Source organism: Amia ocellicauda, chromosome 15, assembly GCF_036373705.1.
Source record: "Amia ocellicauda isolate fAmiCal2 chromosome 15, fAmiCal2.hap1, whole genome shotgun sequence".
NCBI lineage: Eukaryota > Metazoa > Chordata > Actinopteri > Amiiformes > Amiidae > Amia > Amia ocellicauda.
In genome coordinates this window covers 21,494,720-21,513,465 of record NC_089864.1, presented here as the reverse complement: position 1 = coordinate 21,513,465, position 18,746 = coordinate 21,494,720, and the positions used below count along the sequence as shown (strand labels likewise).

The 18,746-nt window shown below is 40.5% G+C and overlaps 2 protein-coding genes across 5 annotated transcripts in view; both read right to left on the bottom strand.

Annotated features, from left to right (window-relative positions):
- Nucleotides 1-795: 795 nt before the first annotated feature.
- On the bottom strand, nt 796-7,387 carry LOC136771544 (MOB kinase activator 2). Its single transcript, XM_066723914.1, has 5 exons — nt 6,883-7,387; nt 4,382-4,533; nt 3,683-3,779; nt 2,826-2,950; nt 796-2,668 (listed from the first exon to the last, which is right to left on the bottom strand). The coding sequence occupies exons 1-5, from the start codon at nt 6,963-6,965 to the stop codon at nt 2,424-2,426; spliced, it is 702 nt and encodes a 233-aa protein (XP_066580011.1). The 5' UTR covers nt 6,966-7,387; the 3' UTR covers nt 796-2,423.
- Nucleotides 7,388-10,993: 3,606 nt separating this feature from the next.
- Nucleotides 10,994-18,746, bottom strand: part of ppp6r2a (protein phosphatase 6, regulatory subunit 2a) — a 50,595-nt gene continuing 42,842 nt past the window's right edge. For all 4 annotated transcript variants that reach the window (XM_066723887.1, XM_066723891.1, XM_066723890.1 and 1 more), the window contains 2 exons: nt 18,400-18,552; nt 10,994-18,106 (listed from right to left, as the gene is read on the bottom strand). In XM_066723887.1, coding sequence (XP_066579984.1) covers nt 18,058-18,106; nt 18,400-18,552 — 202 coding nt within the window. In that variant the 3' untranslated portion in view covers nt 10,994-18,057. The remainder of the gene's footprint in view (nt 18,107-18,399; nt 18,553-18,746) is intronic.

Below are 18,746 nucleotides of genomic sequence, written 5' to 3'. Positions count from 1 at the left end.
TTTTCCCATTGGGTGTGTGTGTGTGTGTATATATATATATACATATATATATACATATATATAATTTTTTTTGTAGCCAGTAGCGTTTCACACCTTAAAATACATGAACAAAATCTAGAATATGGATATGGATTTTAGTTCTGTGTCTTGTGTTACACATACAGACTCCTTGTATTGTGCCTAGAGGAAGTGGGGGGAAGAAAAAAAAAAACCTAACCTGATTTGAATAAACTGTATCAAGAGAACTGAATGTCATTATTGTTTGCTTTTCTATGACAGTTCTAAGGGCAGCTGAGTAACATGCCACGTGTGACAGGTAGGAATCATTCTTTGAAAAGCTTTAGAGACACAAGTATTGTGCTTTGTGCTCATTGGGGAGCCAGTTAACTTCAGTGTGTTATGCTCTTCTATCTTTATGATCTTCAAAATGGAGTCCCCTCCACTACGGCTTCAGTCCGCAGCAGGAAGCAGCTGGACCAGGAAGAGAAGTGCGGAGATGGTGACTCTGGTGGGAATGTGGGTCCCTCCTGGTCCTGACCCTGCTGGGAGAGCCAGACCGACTGTAGACACAACATGGGAGAGAGAGCTGGTAACGGATTAGAAATCGGATTCATTTGGTGACGGTATCCATGCGTCTAACAGCCCTGCTAGTATAAGAGGGAAACGCACAACTGCAAATGAGTCTTGAAATCTTGTAAAAATGTAGTATATATAGATTCCAAAACTGCTGTATTTACTTTTTAACAAATTAGTTTCTTGGATTAGGCTGACAGTGAAACCACAGAGAAGTTGAACGGTGTTATAAAAATCTCAATATATACATATTTTTATTGAGATGATTATCAAAAATTCAGTTAAATAAAAGAATATCTGAGCTTGAGAGACCGTATAAATAATGGTCACGGGCCATTAAAAACCTTCACAACAAAGGAAGAAGGGAATTCATTAGTTGTTAGGCTTCTAGCAAAAAAAAAAAAAAAATTTGATTTGCATTTTATTCTATAAATGGTAGATCAGTCAGGGTACATTTAACATAAATTTCATTTAGTTTCATTTTAATAGTAAAATGTCTCCAATGTAAAAACTCCTTTCTTAGAGACCACATAGTATACAATGCGTCAGGATGAAATATTTGATCCCCATCTCAATGTGGCAGTAATATCACCTTTTATTATGTTGTGTGACCCCTTACACACAGTTTGTGCTCCGAGGCATTCTCTCTCATGTTCTGCTAATATTATTTTCCTTTCGAACCGTCCCATCCCTAGTGGGCCCATTTTCTCTGGAGAGCGAGGCTTAGCACAGCATTCACCGATCTGCTCCAGGACAGTGCCACGCTTCATCTCCTTGTCATGATACCTGGCACTCCTCTTTAAGAAGCATTTTTAGATTGAGCAAAATGAGCCAAAGCCACATGAGATAAAGAACATGCAATGCATATATGTGAGAAGTGCCGAGAATGTCTTATCTGCTTAAAACTTATTATTTTTCAATCGAAATTCCAATTTTTAAGGCTAACCAAAAAACATCCACTTAATTGTCGTAGTGCACGCCAAAGGTATGTACATTTAATCTCCTCCCATGATCTCTTAAGGAAATGTGTGTGCTTCTGTAACAGTAACTGAAATTGTTTCGCATCCACAGCTCTGAATAGCAGCAACCAAGAGTGTCATGTAATGTGGAAAAAAACGAGTCGAATATAAGCTTCTGAAACAAAGTTCAGGAGCGATTTAAACACAAATGGGTGTAATCGATATTCACATACTGATGAGTGCCTTCCACTAACATGTTAGGATTACAGACTTCAAACATTGTCAATTTCACAAGCAATCACAGTGCAGGTGTCGGCAAGTCTCAACAGTGTGAGTTGTGCACTTCTGTTATATCCCAGCACTTGATTTCTCTTGTAAAACGGGACACTTTTTTTTAGCTGAGGATTCACTTAGAAATGCTGTACAATGGGTCTGGGTTCAGTTTCTCCGCATTTCAGTGTGATGGACGTAAACAGACCTGGGAAGAGATGCATGGGTGAATGGATGGTGGTTTCCTCACAGCGGAAAGTCCTTAACATTGAAATGGGGAAATCTGTCAGGAGGCTCTTGAAACGCGCCTCACTTTCTTTTATGGCTTGAGAGTCTTGAGTGCAAATTCAGCTGCTAATGTCAACCCTGAACCTCCTGGAAATGCCTTCTCGTCACCTCCCCAGGAATGAAATGAACACAGTGGCCGTGATGATGAGTCTGCTGGCCTTGGATCAGATCTGTTCATTTTTCCCTCAAGACCATCATGCCTTTGTTCTCCTGAGAAGAGAATCTGTGAATGTTTGTAAACCATAGGTGGCTGCCACATGGGCACCAGACTCTTGCGGTCCAGCGCGTCGGGCCCGCAGCCCCTCTGTGTCCTGGGCTCGGCTCGTGGGCTGGTCAGACGGCGTTGTAGCGACACAGGGCTTGCGTGAGGTCTTCCATGATGGCGGCCTCGGACGGCTCCAGCAGGCCGAACTCCCGGCTGAAGGTTATGAAGTGCAAGAAGAGCGTGTTGAGGTGGGGGTGCATCTCCAGCTTCACCACGTCACGGAAGTGAGCCCAGTAGAGGTGGGCCAGCGTGTGGAACAGGTAGAGGAAGATCTTCTGCACCATGTAGATGTATCCACTGGGGAAGCTGCTACCTGCGGGGGAGGGAGAGAGAGACTTTGGCTTTGTTTTGTTTGTTTGTTTCGTCAGCCACATTTGCATGGAGGATCGCGGTTTCTGAGAATGCTGCGGCAGGAAGAGGAGCTGACATATGATAGACAAAACCAGCCCATGAGGAGAGTCTTCACTCACCGGTCCTCGTGGGAAAGACATCTTCGTCCGTCAGGAGCTCTTGAATGTAGGACATCGTGTAGTCGGTGTACAGCGGGGCCGAGCATTTCACCTTCTTGCCGTGTTCGTCGTGCCAAAAGAAGGTTCTGTGGGAAAATGAAATGAAATCATATCTCAAAACGTCTGCAGAGATTCCATAAAAGACAATCCTTAGAACACCACCTCCTCCACTAGTCCAATAGTCCCTAGTCCCATTGACTGATCTGCAGGAAATGCTGTCTGTCTGCATCTAAAAGCTTTTATGACATTAAATGGAAATTAAGTGGGAAGGCTGCCGGAAAGGAATCTCACTCTTTAAAAGCTTTTGACTCTTGCTCCCAGGTATGGTTTTCATACTTTAAATTGAATTTCCTTTTTCTGCAAGGTTCTAACGAGCACAGCAAACACCTGTGACATCCGCAGATGAGAAGTAGATAATAAAGGTATGAAAGCAAAAACATAATCAGCTCCATCTTTGGGCACAAAACCAGAGCCGATATTAGATGGAGATTGTTTTACCTTTGTTTCGGTAGAGCTTTCTCAGTCCTACTGGAAGGGCAACATTTGTGCAGCTTTGCCTTTCATTTTGAAAGCCTATAAATCCAACATGATCTGATTCCAAGGGGCTGGTGGCATGAAACCCTTAAGGTATTGAATAACATATTAAATGTAGCACTTTCTCCCATAACGAGCATATTGATTTCAATTTGATAAGGTGCTCTGTGCAATAACTTTTAACTCAATGAATGCTTTTTGGAGAAACTAAAGTAAAGCCCACTGTCGAATACAGGGCGTGGGAGGTCTGCGTCTGAAAACAAAGGTGTGCCGGGATTACTCACGTGTTGCCGGGGGCAGTAGTGGTCGGACAAGTCTTGGTGGTGCAGAATTCAGACACGGCGCTGGAGAACAGGTTAATGTGCTTGAAGAAGGCGATCGCTGGATGAATGGAAAGACAAGAGAAGGTTTCCATTGGTCCCATTTACAAAGACAAAGAAAATAAGCAAGTGGGTAATTTGAAAACCCCCCAAACCACGTCCACACCCTGCATTGTCACTGAGAGATGCCACTCCCTATCAGATCTGAAGCATTTCCAGCCCCAGAGCCTGTACCTGATTTCATTTTTGACTCCATATACAAACCAGAAATAAATGTTTTGTTGTTTTTCTATCCTGAGTGCTTAGACATCTTAAAATTTGGACCTAGTGTCCTTCTACTGCAATAGATACAAGTCAGTTTCTCAGTGAAAGTCAAGGCTAAATATTGGAGAAAGAGACAGTAATATATAATATTTTCCAGATCCCTAAAGGGGATTAAATTCCTTTAGTAACATCAGAGTCAACAGAGACTCGGAGACTGGGTTTATATTGTCCATATCGTCTGCTGCAAATAAGCAGGAAGTGCCACTGCCTCTATAAAACATAGTCTTCATTTTAAACATATGCTTCCCAAAATTAGGCCACTCAGCCGAAGGGACCCACTCCCCGAGATACTGTTATGGTGGCTCAGTTGGACAGTAAGATAAACACACAGGTACGTACTGTGAGTCGCCATCCACTCTGCTTGGTCAAAGCCATCGGGCAGTGAGGACAGGGTCTTCATATCCATCTCAGTGATGCGCTCCCTTACATAGGCAGACAGCAGGTAGGGTTTGTCTTCTAGTGAAGGGGTCGATTTCCTATTGTTGTTCTTCCTGGAAAACAAACTAAATATATAATTGATGCATCACAAAAACATTTAAAATACAGTATCTCCAAACCACAGCTCAGTCATTTCTGCCACTAACTGAAATTTGAGTTTATTCCACATCTTGGAGTTACTTGGGTTTTGGGTTGTTGTTGCTTGTTGTTGAATTGTTTCTTCAGTTATCTGGATGTACTCTTTTAAGATGTTGTTTCATTGACCTCAACTGAAGACAACTGAATCACAGACACTATGAAATCAAACAGGATGGGAAGGAAAGATGCATTTCTTCTTTGTTTAGGCCAGCTGAAAGACACTTTCTACAGGTTTTTCAAATGGGGTTCTCAGATTGACCTACCCTGAGGACCAACTGGAATGAAGATAAGATGGTGCACTATGGATACCAGCATTCATTTTTCTTTTCTATGACGTTTGTTTAAAGATTGTATCGTATCTAGACTTTCAGGCTGTACATTCTACAGGTTCTTTTTGTCGGCTGTCAGAAATGGCTACACTGTAGCCCTCTTAGTGTGTTGGTAGCATCTTGTGATTGTATGGCTGTGAAAGCGGTACAGAGGTAGAGATTTGCCTGTGTGATAGGTCTGTGCTGCGTGTCTGTAAATGGGGTCTGAGTGGGAGTATTGTAAAGGTATTAAAAGCAATTTGCAGGTTTAATCATATAGCCCAAAGTTAATGGGTCAGTGAGTCAAAACTAAAAGATGGTTGTATTTGCTCTTGTCTACAAAAGGTTTACTTGGCTTTCCAAGCTGCCAAATGGTAGGTTCGTGCTGCAACTTTTGTTCTATAAGGTAATTCGACCTCCATTAGACTTGACTGGAATTGTAAATGACAACAGCGCTTGTTTTGTGTTTTTGTGTGTGACCTTGTGATCACATGCAGGAGCTACAGTATGAGGTCCATTAAAATCAACCTGACTCTCTCCCACCTGACTTGTTGTACCCACTGGCCAGGTCAATCCCACTGCTTGGTGTGTGTACACATCTACACAGCAGCAAACAAAAACACCAGGAGCGTGTACACACAGCCTCGCAAGCTTTTCAGACCGCTAACACAAAGTATATATCACATTAAGCCAAGCCAGTTGAAACAGTACATGTGGGGATGATTAAGTTTTCCATTTGTCATGGAAAGAAAAAAGTGATTTAAATAAATGTAGATGTCAAAAGAAGAATAAAAATCAGTTTTTCAGCCGCTTTGAATGAATAATAAATGATTAAGCCGCTTCGGAAGGTTCCAGTCTGAGACAGTATGAACTTTATAGCGAACGACCTTGTTGCTACTGATAACAAAACACTGCTGGCTTTTCATGTGGCGTCTCTGTTTCTCCAATTAAAGTCACTACTCTTTTCTGAAGTCATTTCCACTGGGAGAGCAGGGAGCTCCAGGTTGCCTAGAGGCAGTGTCTCTGGCACATGGCTGGGCTTTTGTCCTGGGCTGCCTGCTTGCGGTCTGCCCCACCCACACACACGCACACGCACACGCATGCAGTCTGTGGGCCAGCTGCTCATAACTGTTCAACGAGTGGGGATTGAGTCCCCTCTCAGCCTTGTTGCGTTCAGGAACGGCAGCAACAACAACAAAAACAAAAAACATCTGAACGCAATGAGGCTTCAAAAAACGAAGGACAAATACCTCCTGAAAATCCACACCAATCCGTAATTGATTTCAAGGCAGAAGCAAAGGAATTTGACACAATTGATATTATCAGAAAAATATGTGCCCTTCACCCCAGCACATCAACATTAAACTTTTTTTCCTCCTCTCTCTCTGTCTCTCTCTCTCTCTGTTTGGAGTGAAAACCCAAAGTGGGGAGTTCCAAATCAGGGCCATAAAATAATGTTTTCTACAGCGTCAGCAGCACTGCCAGATCTCTTCCCTTTGCATGTTCTCACCAGACAAGATTGTTCAGGGCAGGGACAGTGTGTGTGTGTGTGTGTGTGTGTGTGTGTGCGTGTCTTGGCAGCAGGCCTTGTTGCAACAGACTCTCTCCCATGTTGTGCAACATGCAATGTTTAAAGAAGCTGGCAGGCAAAACTGAGTATGGAAACAAAGTAGCAAAGACGCATAAAAAATGCCTTCATAAAATATCTTTTAACGATGGTTTAGTTCAGAGTTACATTACCTTTTTCAGCATGTTGCTTATGAGCTTCGACCTCTGCCTGTTCAGCTCCAGACATAAACAATATTCTGTCTCCTCTGTATACAAAAAGCAGCTTTGAACTGTGACATACAATTGTGAACGTCGTCGATGCTGGTGCTGGGAAGGATTTCTATAACCAGTGGAAAAACAGAAACCAAACATGCTCGAACTACACGCTACACAAGAGAATGTACTCACGGTTTCTGGGCAGAGATGCTGTCCTGGTTTCGCTCTGGTGTGTCTACATCCTCTGTGCTGCTGTAGCTCTGACAGCCACCCATGACCGGAGTATACAGGGAGCTGGGCGCACAGCGTCTTCTCTCCCCATGTGGGGTGGGGTGGCTCTGAACAGCCAGCCAGGAGCGCAGGCTGAGAGCTGAGCGCTGCTGTGACCACCCTTGCTCCGTCTGGAAGCTTTGTTTGGCTGGAAGTGCAGCAGCTCGGCTCTGGAGTTAATCAGTCCCTGGTGGGAGCTTGCTGAAACCCCGCCGAAGATGCCCAGAGCCCGTCCCGCCTGAGAGTCCTCAGCAGCAGCCACCGCCGCGAGTTCTCTGCCTGTTATTATTGTTTCCCTTCCCACTGCGGCTTCTGGTTTTTGTCTCTTTGGGGAAGCGACAGGAATAGTCCTCTGCCTCTGCAACACGAGGAGCATCAGCCCTGTTACTCTTTGACTGCTCACAAAAAGCAGAAAGGCAGGTTCAACCAGTAGGTTGGCTCAAAATATTTGCCTTTCAGATGATGCTTGCTTATTCAAATGCCTCCCGCCCCCTTCCCGGCCACCTCTCACCCTCACACATTGTTGTGCTTCCAGAGCAGTGCGGGTGGTTGAGTGAAACTGCGAATGTCTCGTCTGTGCATAGAGGGAGGATCGGTCAAGGTTTCAGGTGTAGGGACTGTCAAGACAAGCTAATTGTTTTCTATTGTTTGAAGACATGTAGGAAGGCACCTGTCCTCAGTTTTTGGGTCACGGGTTTCAGCAGCCTCTGTGGAAATTGTTAGAGCTGATTTTGAAATAATAATAGAGCATAAAAGAATATTTAAATGGAAACGTACCTATGCACAGGATGCAAATATGTACAGGGTTGTGTTGTAGTAAAACGAGTAGCTTGAACAGAGATTGTGCTCAAACCTGGGCAGACAAACCCAGCTGTAGAGGTGATTTAACTCTATAGTGTCAGCCACTCATGCAGAGAAGTGAAATGAATACCAGGTGTATGGAGGTGCTGTGAAAGAAACTAGTATTTCCACTAGGTGTGGGCTTGTTTGTCGTAAGCAGGTCACTGTGTCTGTGTGTGTGAATACAGTCACACATATAATTATGAGCAGCCTTCATTTGCAAGTGCTCTGAACAATGTTTGTTCCTTAAACTAAACGTATTGATCAATGGTCGAGTGTCAGGATTCTGGAACAAGTAGTCACGTTTACAGGTACATGTACAGACCAGGGGTTTGGCTGCAAGGAAACCCACTGCATTCATAGCTGTATATGCAACCACAAAGCTAGCTAGGCTGTCTACTGGTGCCCCCCATCAAACGTCATTCAAACACCTGGAATCCTCACCAGAGTGAAGCAGGACTCTGTGAACTTGAAAATGTCCAATTGATTGTAGTGTTTATTTACTTCTATAGATCATTATAAATGTAGACGTGTACAATTATTCAATTATGAGCGAATCGTTCATAGCTAATAGAGAGACCTCCCCCACCCCAAGAGTCTTTCAATAGGTGCATTTACTCTGCCATTTCTGATCCGGATCCGGATCAAGTGCGTCGTTAGCGTTTGTTCCAGGCAGTGTAAACGCTCAACCGGCTCCAGTCCCGGCAGGCACTGCGGTGGCGTGTGTTTTAAAGACAGGTGGCAGACAAACACGCTTCGCATCAGTGGAGCTGATACGAGCACGCTTCCCTACGTCCCGGATTATAAATAAATAGATAAAAATGAACACTAAATGGCTTGTTATTTTATGTTAGCAAGAAATATGTAATTGTATTTGTATTTTAAATGCTTCAGTTGTGAAAAATATGCTAGTGCCTTGGTTTTGTTTGCGAGAATGATTTGTAATGAGAAAAGGAGTTTTTGATATAGCTCGGTGTTCTAAATGACTCATTTAATATATATGCATAATTAGTTCGGACTAGTGCTAGTGCACATGCGAAGACATTTGATCCTAATCAAATAGAAGTGTAGACACGACCCAAATGTTCCGATGCAATTGATCCGGATCAGAAATGGTGGTGTAAACGCGCGTAATGGAGGGGTCTTAAGGCACTATAACAAACTGACCCCCCACAAAAGCGGTTAGTCAGGATTTATTGCTCCATTCAGGTGATAAACCCCTACAAGGATAGTTGCACAAAATAACTTGGAAGTATTGGAAAATGTAAATATGAAATATGACCACTATTCCTTTAACTAGTGTGTTGCCCTCAAACACTTTTCATATTTCCTCTAAGTCAGCGAACCTAAAACACATGATGACAGTGCAGGGTCATGACTGATTAATGAAATAATACCTTATTGTGCTCTCTGAAGCGGAGCATGAAACGATGCATATGCACAAAAGGAATGTTTACATGTTGCAATCTCTTGTATGAACAAATAAGAAATGGGGAAAAGAGACTGAAAAATATAGGCGATTCATTGTCGTGTGTGACGATTTCAAAAATGTTGTGAGGGGCCACGGCCTTGCCGCTCAGCCAGTCAATAAAACAAACCTGTTCCCATATCCTGGAACCAGAGGAACTCTTTGGATAAAGGGTGTTTTGTGTTTGTGAGATCCGTTTCTGCAAGTGATCCATGACCTTCAACACATCAGTCAAACAGACCTTTGGCAACTATTTCAGTAGAGAAAAAATATAAACGTTCACACATATGGATAGAAATCCTCCCACCCAAAAACGTTTCTATTTATCCAGAGAACAAATATCAATTATAATGAATATTTCTTTGTGTTTTTGTGTTTATACGATTCAGACGCAATTGCAGTTAAAGCAGTTTTTATTTTATTTTCTAAAGCCCCGCTAAGGCACTGTGTCAGGAATAATGTGTTTTTTGTTCATATTGAACTGTGACATCCAAATGCGTATCACAAACGTACCAAAATATAGTTTATACACTTCCTTGTAACCACCAAATGCTAGGGTATATTGTCAAGTGTAGAATTGAGAACAAGGGCAGTGATGTTCAGACTGCACTAGTTGCACTAGTTAGAGCTCATCTGGATACTGTGGACAGTTCTGGGCTCCACACTTCAAGAAAGATATCGCTGCTCTAGAGGCAGTTCAGAGGAGAGCAACCAGACTTATTCCAGGTCTGAAGGGAATGTCCTACTGAGAGACTGAGGAACTGAACCTTTTCACCCTGGAACAGAGGAGACTACGTGGGGACTTGATCCAAGTCTTCAAAATCATGAAGGGCATCGACCACATCAAACCAGAGGAGCTTTTCCAGATCAGCAGGGACACACGGACCCAGGGACACAAATGGAAATTGGGCTTCAAAGCATTCGAATCAGAAAACAGGAGACACTTCTTCACACAGAGAGGCGTCACAATCTGAACAAACTCCCCAGCAATGTGGCTGAAGAGACAATTTGGGAACATTCAAAAACAGACAGGATAGGATCCTTGATCACTTAGTTATTAATGAACATCAAACGAGCACGATAGGTCAAAATGGCCTCCTCTCCTTTGTAAACTTTCTTATGTTCTCATGTTCTTAAATAGATGCCGGGGTGTGTGTGTGCATGAATAAAAAATGTACACATTCATTTAAAAACAATAGGATATAAAATAATAAACTTAAAATCCACAGCTGTATAAATGGGTAAATGTATGTACACATATCCCCATACAGCCATGATATATAAACACCTGGTATACCTTAAAAAAGAATCATGCATGAATGTTCTACATATTCCTTTTTTCCTAAATGATGGCACTGGTGAAGCATTTTCGCACCTGGTTTGCAATGTCACCAATCACGTGTAGGGACATCATAGCTTGAGGAACAGTTTTGAATTATGCTTTCACCAAGACATTTGACATGAGGCAGTTCAAAGCACTATTTTATAACTCAATGCATGATTTGCACTTGTTTAAAGATCATGGAAATGTAAAGCACTTTTATATCCGCTATTTATATTAGTTTTCCTTCAAATGATTAAATTCTTAAGATAGTGTGCCAGGCAATTGACCTCTCCTTGATGCGAGAGCAATGAAGCCCAAATAAGGAAACCACAAAGGCACGAAAAGATGACAAAAATGCTCCAGAGCTCAGACTAAGGCAAGGAAAGCCCGACGCACAGCTGTAACTGATGAAATATTTATTTAATATTTTGAATTTACAGCCTAAATTTGACAACAGAAAAGAGATACAGTCTTGTATTCATACAAAAAAAGAAAAGAAAAATAAACCACCAGCATCAGTTTTACAATACAAAAGGCTTTTGACTCAGTAACAGAGACTGTTAATTCTGAAATAATAAAATGCACAGACTTTGAAGGCAGTACAGATGTTTTTTTTTTGGGGGGGAAGGGAGTTTTTTTTTTTTTTGTACCTCATATACATAAATACATACATACAATACTTACAAAGATAAAATATGACACACTCTAAAGGTACTATGCAATTGAAGCATCTTTGAGAGAAGGGCTTGCTTTGTTTTTCTCTGTAACCCAGATTCAATACAATGTAACGTCAAGGCCACAAAGTGCTAAAGCGATACGGAGCAGTTGTGTCGGGTCGGAGCGGGTCAACTCAGGAACGGGGACACCATGGAGAGTCGCACGGGACTTTGTAACGAACCCTCGGTTTGCTAGCACAACTTGTAGAATAGTATTTAACACTTAAGTTACAGGGATAGGAGCCTAGTCTTTACAGTATTTGTCAAAACACAGGGCTTTATGAAATATGCGGAAAGAAGTCTTTGCAAGTTAGTGACAATTGTAGACATCACAAACGGGTGCAGGGCTTGACAATTAGGACTGATTACTTCTGCACAAGTTTAAAATGCAGTGAACGTTGGGGGGCTTTAGACATTAATATGATTTCCATCAGCAGCCAGCAGTGATCGAACCAAACACTATTTTCTTCCGGTAAGACCGTCCTCAAGGCCTATTGTTAATGAGGTAATACAGAAGGCAATGGTTGATACATTTGCATTCGTAATTGAGTAGTTTTTCCCCTGACTTCATTCAAAACATCCGGATTGAATTAATCAGGCTCCTCTGGTGAAACATGAATGCCTCTCTAAGTACACTTGTGCTGACAGAGCAAATACAGAAACAAGGAATTTAGGATCTCGTCCCAGAGATAGATTTATTCAATAAATGTAGTACATTTGTAGTACATGGAAGTTCTTTTACTTTACTTTACTTTTTTTTTACGTGTAACTTTCTTAAATTTTGCATCAGTTTGTACACTTTCTCTCCCTAACAAAAATAATCAATAATCAACACCTAGTTCTTTTAGGAAAGCTATACTCTGGGAATTTAATTTCTACAGAGAATGGCTTCTAGAAAGTCTTATATGTACATGGACTCTATGAGATGGGATAGAGCAGTTTATGTTGCAGTGGAAAAAAGAAAGAGAGGACAGTAGAGTTTTTACTTTTCCTGTATCCTGATCCTGGAAGCAGTTACAAATGCTTTACAAATCGCATGCTGGGGCAAGACTAATCACGAGAATGTTCAGGTGACAAATTTGGTGCTGGAAGGCATGTCCGCTCAGAATCGAATGCATACACATTCTTCTTATTCTTGTAGTACTTCAACAAATATTTGACACTATTACACACAAGCTGGAATTCCAAGTATTGAATAACCAACTCAGATTTGAAAACAGGAGTCCTATTGGTTAGCAAATGCCCTGCCTTCTTCCCCTCCAATACAATTCAATTACTATCCCCTTACAAAGATGGTTTCTAGATGAATAGGTACAGTTTATCAATTTCCATCCAAGTGATTTAATTCCTTACACTATTTACGGTTTAGGGTGAAAGTCTTGAATGACTGCTTTTGTACATAAACTCAGTCTGGAAGTGAAATTTGCCACGGTCTGCCATGGCAAAATAAATCGGGAATCACTTATTATAGGACTGCAAATATAGGAAGAGTTGACATAAAACTACAGATGAGGCTTCACAGACATTATTAACGGCAGTGTTTATAACTGGCTGGCGAGAAGCAGTCTCTGTTCCTGTCCCACAGTCCCCATCCCTGCCTTCTACATGTGCGTTACTTTGTCTTTAGTGGTCGTTTCATACTGATCAACTAATGAAATGCTGTCGGTAATATAGTAGAGACTCCCCAGCTTTAAGATTCAGTTTGAGCTCCACAGAGGGGGTTTCGTTTGAGTTAAGAAATCCTTTGACTGTTTTTCAAAGTCCAAATTTTGGGAGTCATAAAAAGCAAAATAGAACATACTGTAAACGCATTCAGTCAAAGTGTAAAGCTTTCCCAAATATACTGGCTTCTGCTGCGTCAATGTGTTTCAATAATCCCACCCTGCTTTTCCTCTCAATATCAAACTTGAATTTCCTCTCTTATTTTGTAATAAGAGAACAAAACACTACAGTTGCGTGTTGATCGTTTCATGTATGTGAGCCTGTATTGTGTCAACTACAGTTTTAAAGTTGAAAGTTCCTTTTTGAAAAAGTTGTATGTTGTGGTTTGATAAATTGCAAACTGCTTTTGATGACTGATGTGCCACTGTACCCTTGGTTTTAAATCATATAAATTATAAACACAAACCAACCACCTACGGCTAAAAATACTACAGTAAAACTTCCTGCGATCTGCTCCCGTCAGAATGAACACTAATCCGCTACTTTCTGAATCCCATTGATATTTAGAAATGGGTGACTGTTAATTAGATTGAAATATATGTATTTTTACAGACCCATCTAACCGTTTTCCCAGCAGAAAGTTTTAGAATTGAGCAATTGCTTTGGCCTTGTGTTCATCTCCAGACCAGCCTCAATAAGGCAGTGGAGTAAAATGCTTTAAGAATGGAAGAACAAAGACCAAGTGGAAGGATAAAATAATTCAATGATAGAGAATGAGGGTTGTGTTGTTGATATTTCAATATATTAAAATGAAAAGCTCCTAAATACAAAATAAACCATGCTTTCAATGTACTACCTCAGTAACACGGCCTGTGACTGCACCGGTCTAAACGGATTCATTTCAGTGGATCTAGAACACTATCTGGCTTCTCGAAGCAGAAGAGAGAAAAGAAAACCAGTTCAAATGGACTGAGCAGTGGCAAAAGAAAAAAACAAAAGAAAAAAACAACAGTATTTATATTAAAACATTGGCCACTTATGCCACAAAATACATTATTCAGAACTCTTAGAAGTCCTCTTCGGTGTTAAAACAAACACACACTGAAAAGCTCCTGCAATCCTCTCGTACGCTGACATACTGTATCAAACTAGAATCAACATCCCAAATGGGCGATTTTCTAATACAAATCCAATTTAATTTCAAAAGTGCAGCTACTACAAACACGTGCATATGTAACCCAACAAGTCAATCATAGACCTTTTTGGTATTTAAACATCCCGTTTAAAGACTGAAAGTGTTCAGGAGCAATGACAGAAGACATGTTAATGCTGAATTAATGCACTTAAGCATTTTTGGAGAAAAAGGCAAACGTTATTGAAAGGAAGCATGTTTTCACAAGTAACTGATGCTGGGGTGAACAAAAATAAAATATTATTGCCTTTGTTTTCATTTGTTACAGTGAAACCTGCGAAGGAACTTTTTTTCTTTTTTTTTTTTTTTTTTCTGAGGTGCTGATAAACTAGGCTTTCATCAAAAATATATATTACGTTTACATTTTACCAAGGAGCAAAGCCACAGCCAAATATATGTTCAAATTTTATAATATATACAGCATAAAGTACATATCGACATTCACGGCATGTGCGCAGTGGTGTGACATCAGCTCGTGGGGAAAGTGAGGCAAGTTGCTCACTTTTCTTCCCTGACAAATCATGCCGTGTATCAGTTTGAGACAAAACCCAGACATGAACGTGTCTCTCGAATCCATGTTCTCAACACTTTCTTCTCGTCACTTGGCAAGGCTTTTGCTGTAACCAAGTCATTTTCTTGTACTCTCTGCATCACAACTGACGCCATGGGGAGTTAAATTCACATACAACTATCAGAACTGACCTAATATGCTCAGTCTTTCTGAGGGTGAAATAATTGAATGATTTACGGATTTATGGTCAAACAATATGTACACGTAAATCATCTCAAAGAGTCTGAAAATGTCCAGTTACAGCAAACTTTGCGGTGATGTGTGGTACAATGACCAGTCTACCATTATGCCAATTTCTATGGATTTCTCACTCGTAAAGGTCCAGTTTAAAAGAAAACTTCCATTTCTAATCAATACATAACAAATCCATATACACTGCTCTTTTAGCACTTATTTATCAGTTCTGACATCTTCGGAACTGAACACTCCTTTTAGTTTGAAGCAGATAAAGGGAGAGGCAATGAGGAAAGAAACAAGTTGTCTTTTACAAATCTGAGGGAATCGGCAAACATACACAGTGAGGAAAAAACATTTCAGAATGTTTTAACAATACATAAAGGTATTCAATCTAACAACAACATACTTGTGGATAGAAAAAAATGACAATGGGCTTTTGTTGTTACTGATTTCCCAGATTTCCCCCTTCTTTTTGACATCCCAGTTTCTTACTGACTCTTTAAAAAAACCTGTTCATTCACCTCTATAATACTGCAAAGCATTATTCTTTAATGAACTAAGCATTTCAAAAAGCAGGACATATCTGTTAATCCAAGTAAAAAAAAAACATGTGAGTCATAAAGGAGGAGAGGAGTCTGCTTCCTAAAGAAACAACCCGTTTCTGGTGCAGCACATCTTTTACACTGAACCTTTCTCATCTAGGTTGTCTGGAACTTGTTGAGGAAAAGCGAGATTTGGTTGGTTAGAATTACTGAAGTTAGACAGTTTCTATGATACACAAAATCATTTGGTTAAAACAAAAAGCAACTAGGATTTTACAACATTAAAAAAATAGGCAATACATTTTGGCTTTAAAAAAAGGCAGAGAAAATATTCAGTGAGAACATTTCCCCTGCGACTCTCTTTCCATTATAGATTCAAAAAATAAATGTGGAAAATCACTCATACAGTGCAGTGAACAGATCAATTCTTGCCAAGGGTTTACGGAAGATTAAAGGCTAACGTCTTTTTCTATATTCTTTCGTATTTCTTAAAAGCACTCTAAAATGATCACCCTGTCCAACGTGTGCTACTCATCCAATGATGCGGAGGTGCTAATTCTGAAAACAACAACCTACTGAGGAAGGTTTTGAGCAATAGGTAGGACTAAATAAAATACTGTGGACAGAATAGTGTGGACAGTTTCAACACCCAGATTTTCAAGTGCAAACATCATAAGCATTACTAAACTAAATTTGGTACAACCTGAGGCTGTTACAATGCAACCAATAAATATATTAAAATTAAACAGACTGAAAAGGAACCCACATACATTGCAGTGCCTCGATGTCTCATAAAGACAAGAGTATCTGTAATAGCATATCAGAATTAGTGGCATTGCACAATAGCAACTCAACACTGTTTTATAAATACTTTGCCATGTGTATAATAAAAAAAAAAAAAAAACATTTTGAGTGTTAAACTACAGAAGCCTTCTCTTCTTTCCCAGTTTTGTGAAGAAACATTTATCTTGTTAGTCTTTTTTCTGCCTCTTTCCTGTAAGATTAGTTTAGAAAATATCAAGTTGTTGTTGTTGTTTCCTTATTCTGACTTGCTAGAAGTTAGAAGACTAAACAAAAATCTTCTAGAAGGGATGTCACAGATTTAAGAGAATAAAATAAATAATGGTATGTTAAGGTACTTAAGGTTCAGTCAACAAGTGTAGAAATATGTGCGGGTCTTTATTTAAATTTTCAAACTCTTAACAGCCTGTATATTTTCAGGCACACCAGACCATCATTTATTTTCTATTTTTCTTCTCTGTTTGAGTATCATTTAATGTCTCTTTTTTGGATTTTGATTAAGAAAAAAAAACATTTCCCACAAATGAATAAGGTAATTACAAATTAATGACATATATGTATAAGTTAAAAAATAACTAATATGATAGCATATCCCAAAAAACTATAAATAAGTGTAAATACTTTGAAATCTAGATAATAAGGAATTGCTTCACTGCAAGGGGAACATTACAAACTGGATAACTATACCACCAATGTGAAAGGGCCAAGCTATTTTTACACATTCATTTCCCTACTGGCTTTATTAGACCATCTTAAAATGTAGTGAGCTTTTTGTGATCTCATCCACCTATTAAGAACCTTTGATTTGTGACATTAAAAGGGAAAAAGAAGCTGCAAATTCTTCAAGCACCATCTGGGTGCTGTGACATCCCTAATTGTAAGATTAGTGATTTATGTGTACTACCTCATTAAACATAGCTTTACCTGAATATATAAAAGCAAACTCTGCGAAGAGAAGGATTAACACCTCCACCTGAAAACAACACTTATCCCTGTTCAACTGTACAGTGACCGAGTCCCAGTTTCAAGGCAAGAGTCGCCCTACTCATTGTTGAGAGCATACAAACATTACCGTCTGCTCAAAACGTTCTTGTCATATTCATGCTCAACAGAAACATGTTCAATTTCAAAAAGAGTGGACTTTGGATTCGAGATAGGTCTGATACAAAAATACATATATTTTTTTTTTATCAGTTTAAAACAAATAGTGAATCTGCACAAACAGCAGCTCAACACAGGGAGACATCACAGACATGCGCTGTGCGGGAAGAGATTTCTGACTATCAAGCAAGATCGTTAAGATGTGGCATCCCTGAAAAATGATTGGCTATTCTAAAAAGTGGTTCAAGTGCAGTCAGACAGATTCGTTAGGAATGAGATTTGCGGGGCCGCTTCGTTGGGGCGCGTAGCTGTTCCGTGTCCCTGTTACACACAACCAATACTGTTTAAAGGAGAGACAGAGAGAGAAATGGACGGAAACAGCCAGAGTAAATCTTCCAGGAAATGAAGAAAACGTTGAATCCTTTGAAACAGTAATCATATGTTCACTGCTACATTTAAACAGTACAATTTCAACATCAGCTAAAAATAAGTTTCTGTAAGAATGTTTTTTTTTTTTGTTTGTTTGTTTGTTTTTTTATTTATGGTGTATTTTTTTTAGCCCCCCATTTTCTGGTCCTGATTGGTAGGGTCCAATAACATCGCAGCATTATTCATTTAAACACAAAGGTTGCATCAAGAGGTTTTTGGAGTAAAATGGAAGCGGCCCAGAGTGGCTCTCCAACCTGCCCTCGCTCTGATGTCGTCAAGCGGGCCCGTTCAGCGTCGTCTCTGACGGTGGGACTGTCTCGTCTCTGCAGCCAGGGACAGACCACAGACGCATGTTAAAGGAATAACACTAAGCACAAAAAGGAAATGCTTGAACCCACACGAGTGTAAAAACCTCATGTGTTTGCTTCTCAAGTAAGGAAAACTAAGATATTGCTCAACAAGTACTAGTTAAACTTCAGTCAATTTAAAACAATTCATAAGTTTGTAATAGCTCCACATTAACTCTGGGTCTTAACCACACTGAAAGTGATAGGCTAAGTGCTCTTATTTTTTTAATGTTAGACTCCAAACAATCGAATGTCCCTGGCAAACTTACTTCCTGTCTTTCACAGTGAGGTCTGTTGCAGTGGTCTCTGTGCTAGCTGAGCTGAGGGGATCTGTGGGGGCCTCTGTTCTGTTGGGGGTCTCGGAGCCCCTCTGTGGCCCGTCTGTGATGCTGAGCTTGTCTATTAGCACGGGTTCAGCTTCACTGCAGGATCAAGAAACACACACACACACACACACACACACACACACACACACACAGTCTCATCAGAGATTCAGCACTGGGCAGCAAAGTCTTGTCTTATTAGAATTCAGTATTTGACTTCCAGAACACATCTGGGGCACACCTGGGGGAGGCAGAAAACCCAAAGGCATTCGGTGGTCAAAAGCCAGGGAGTT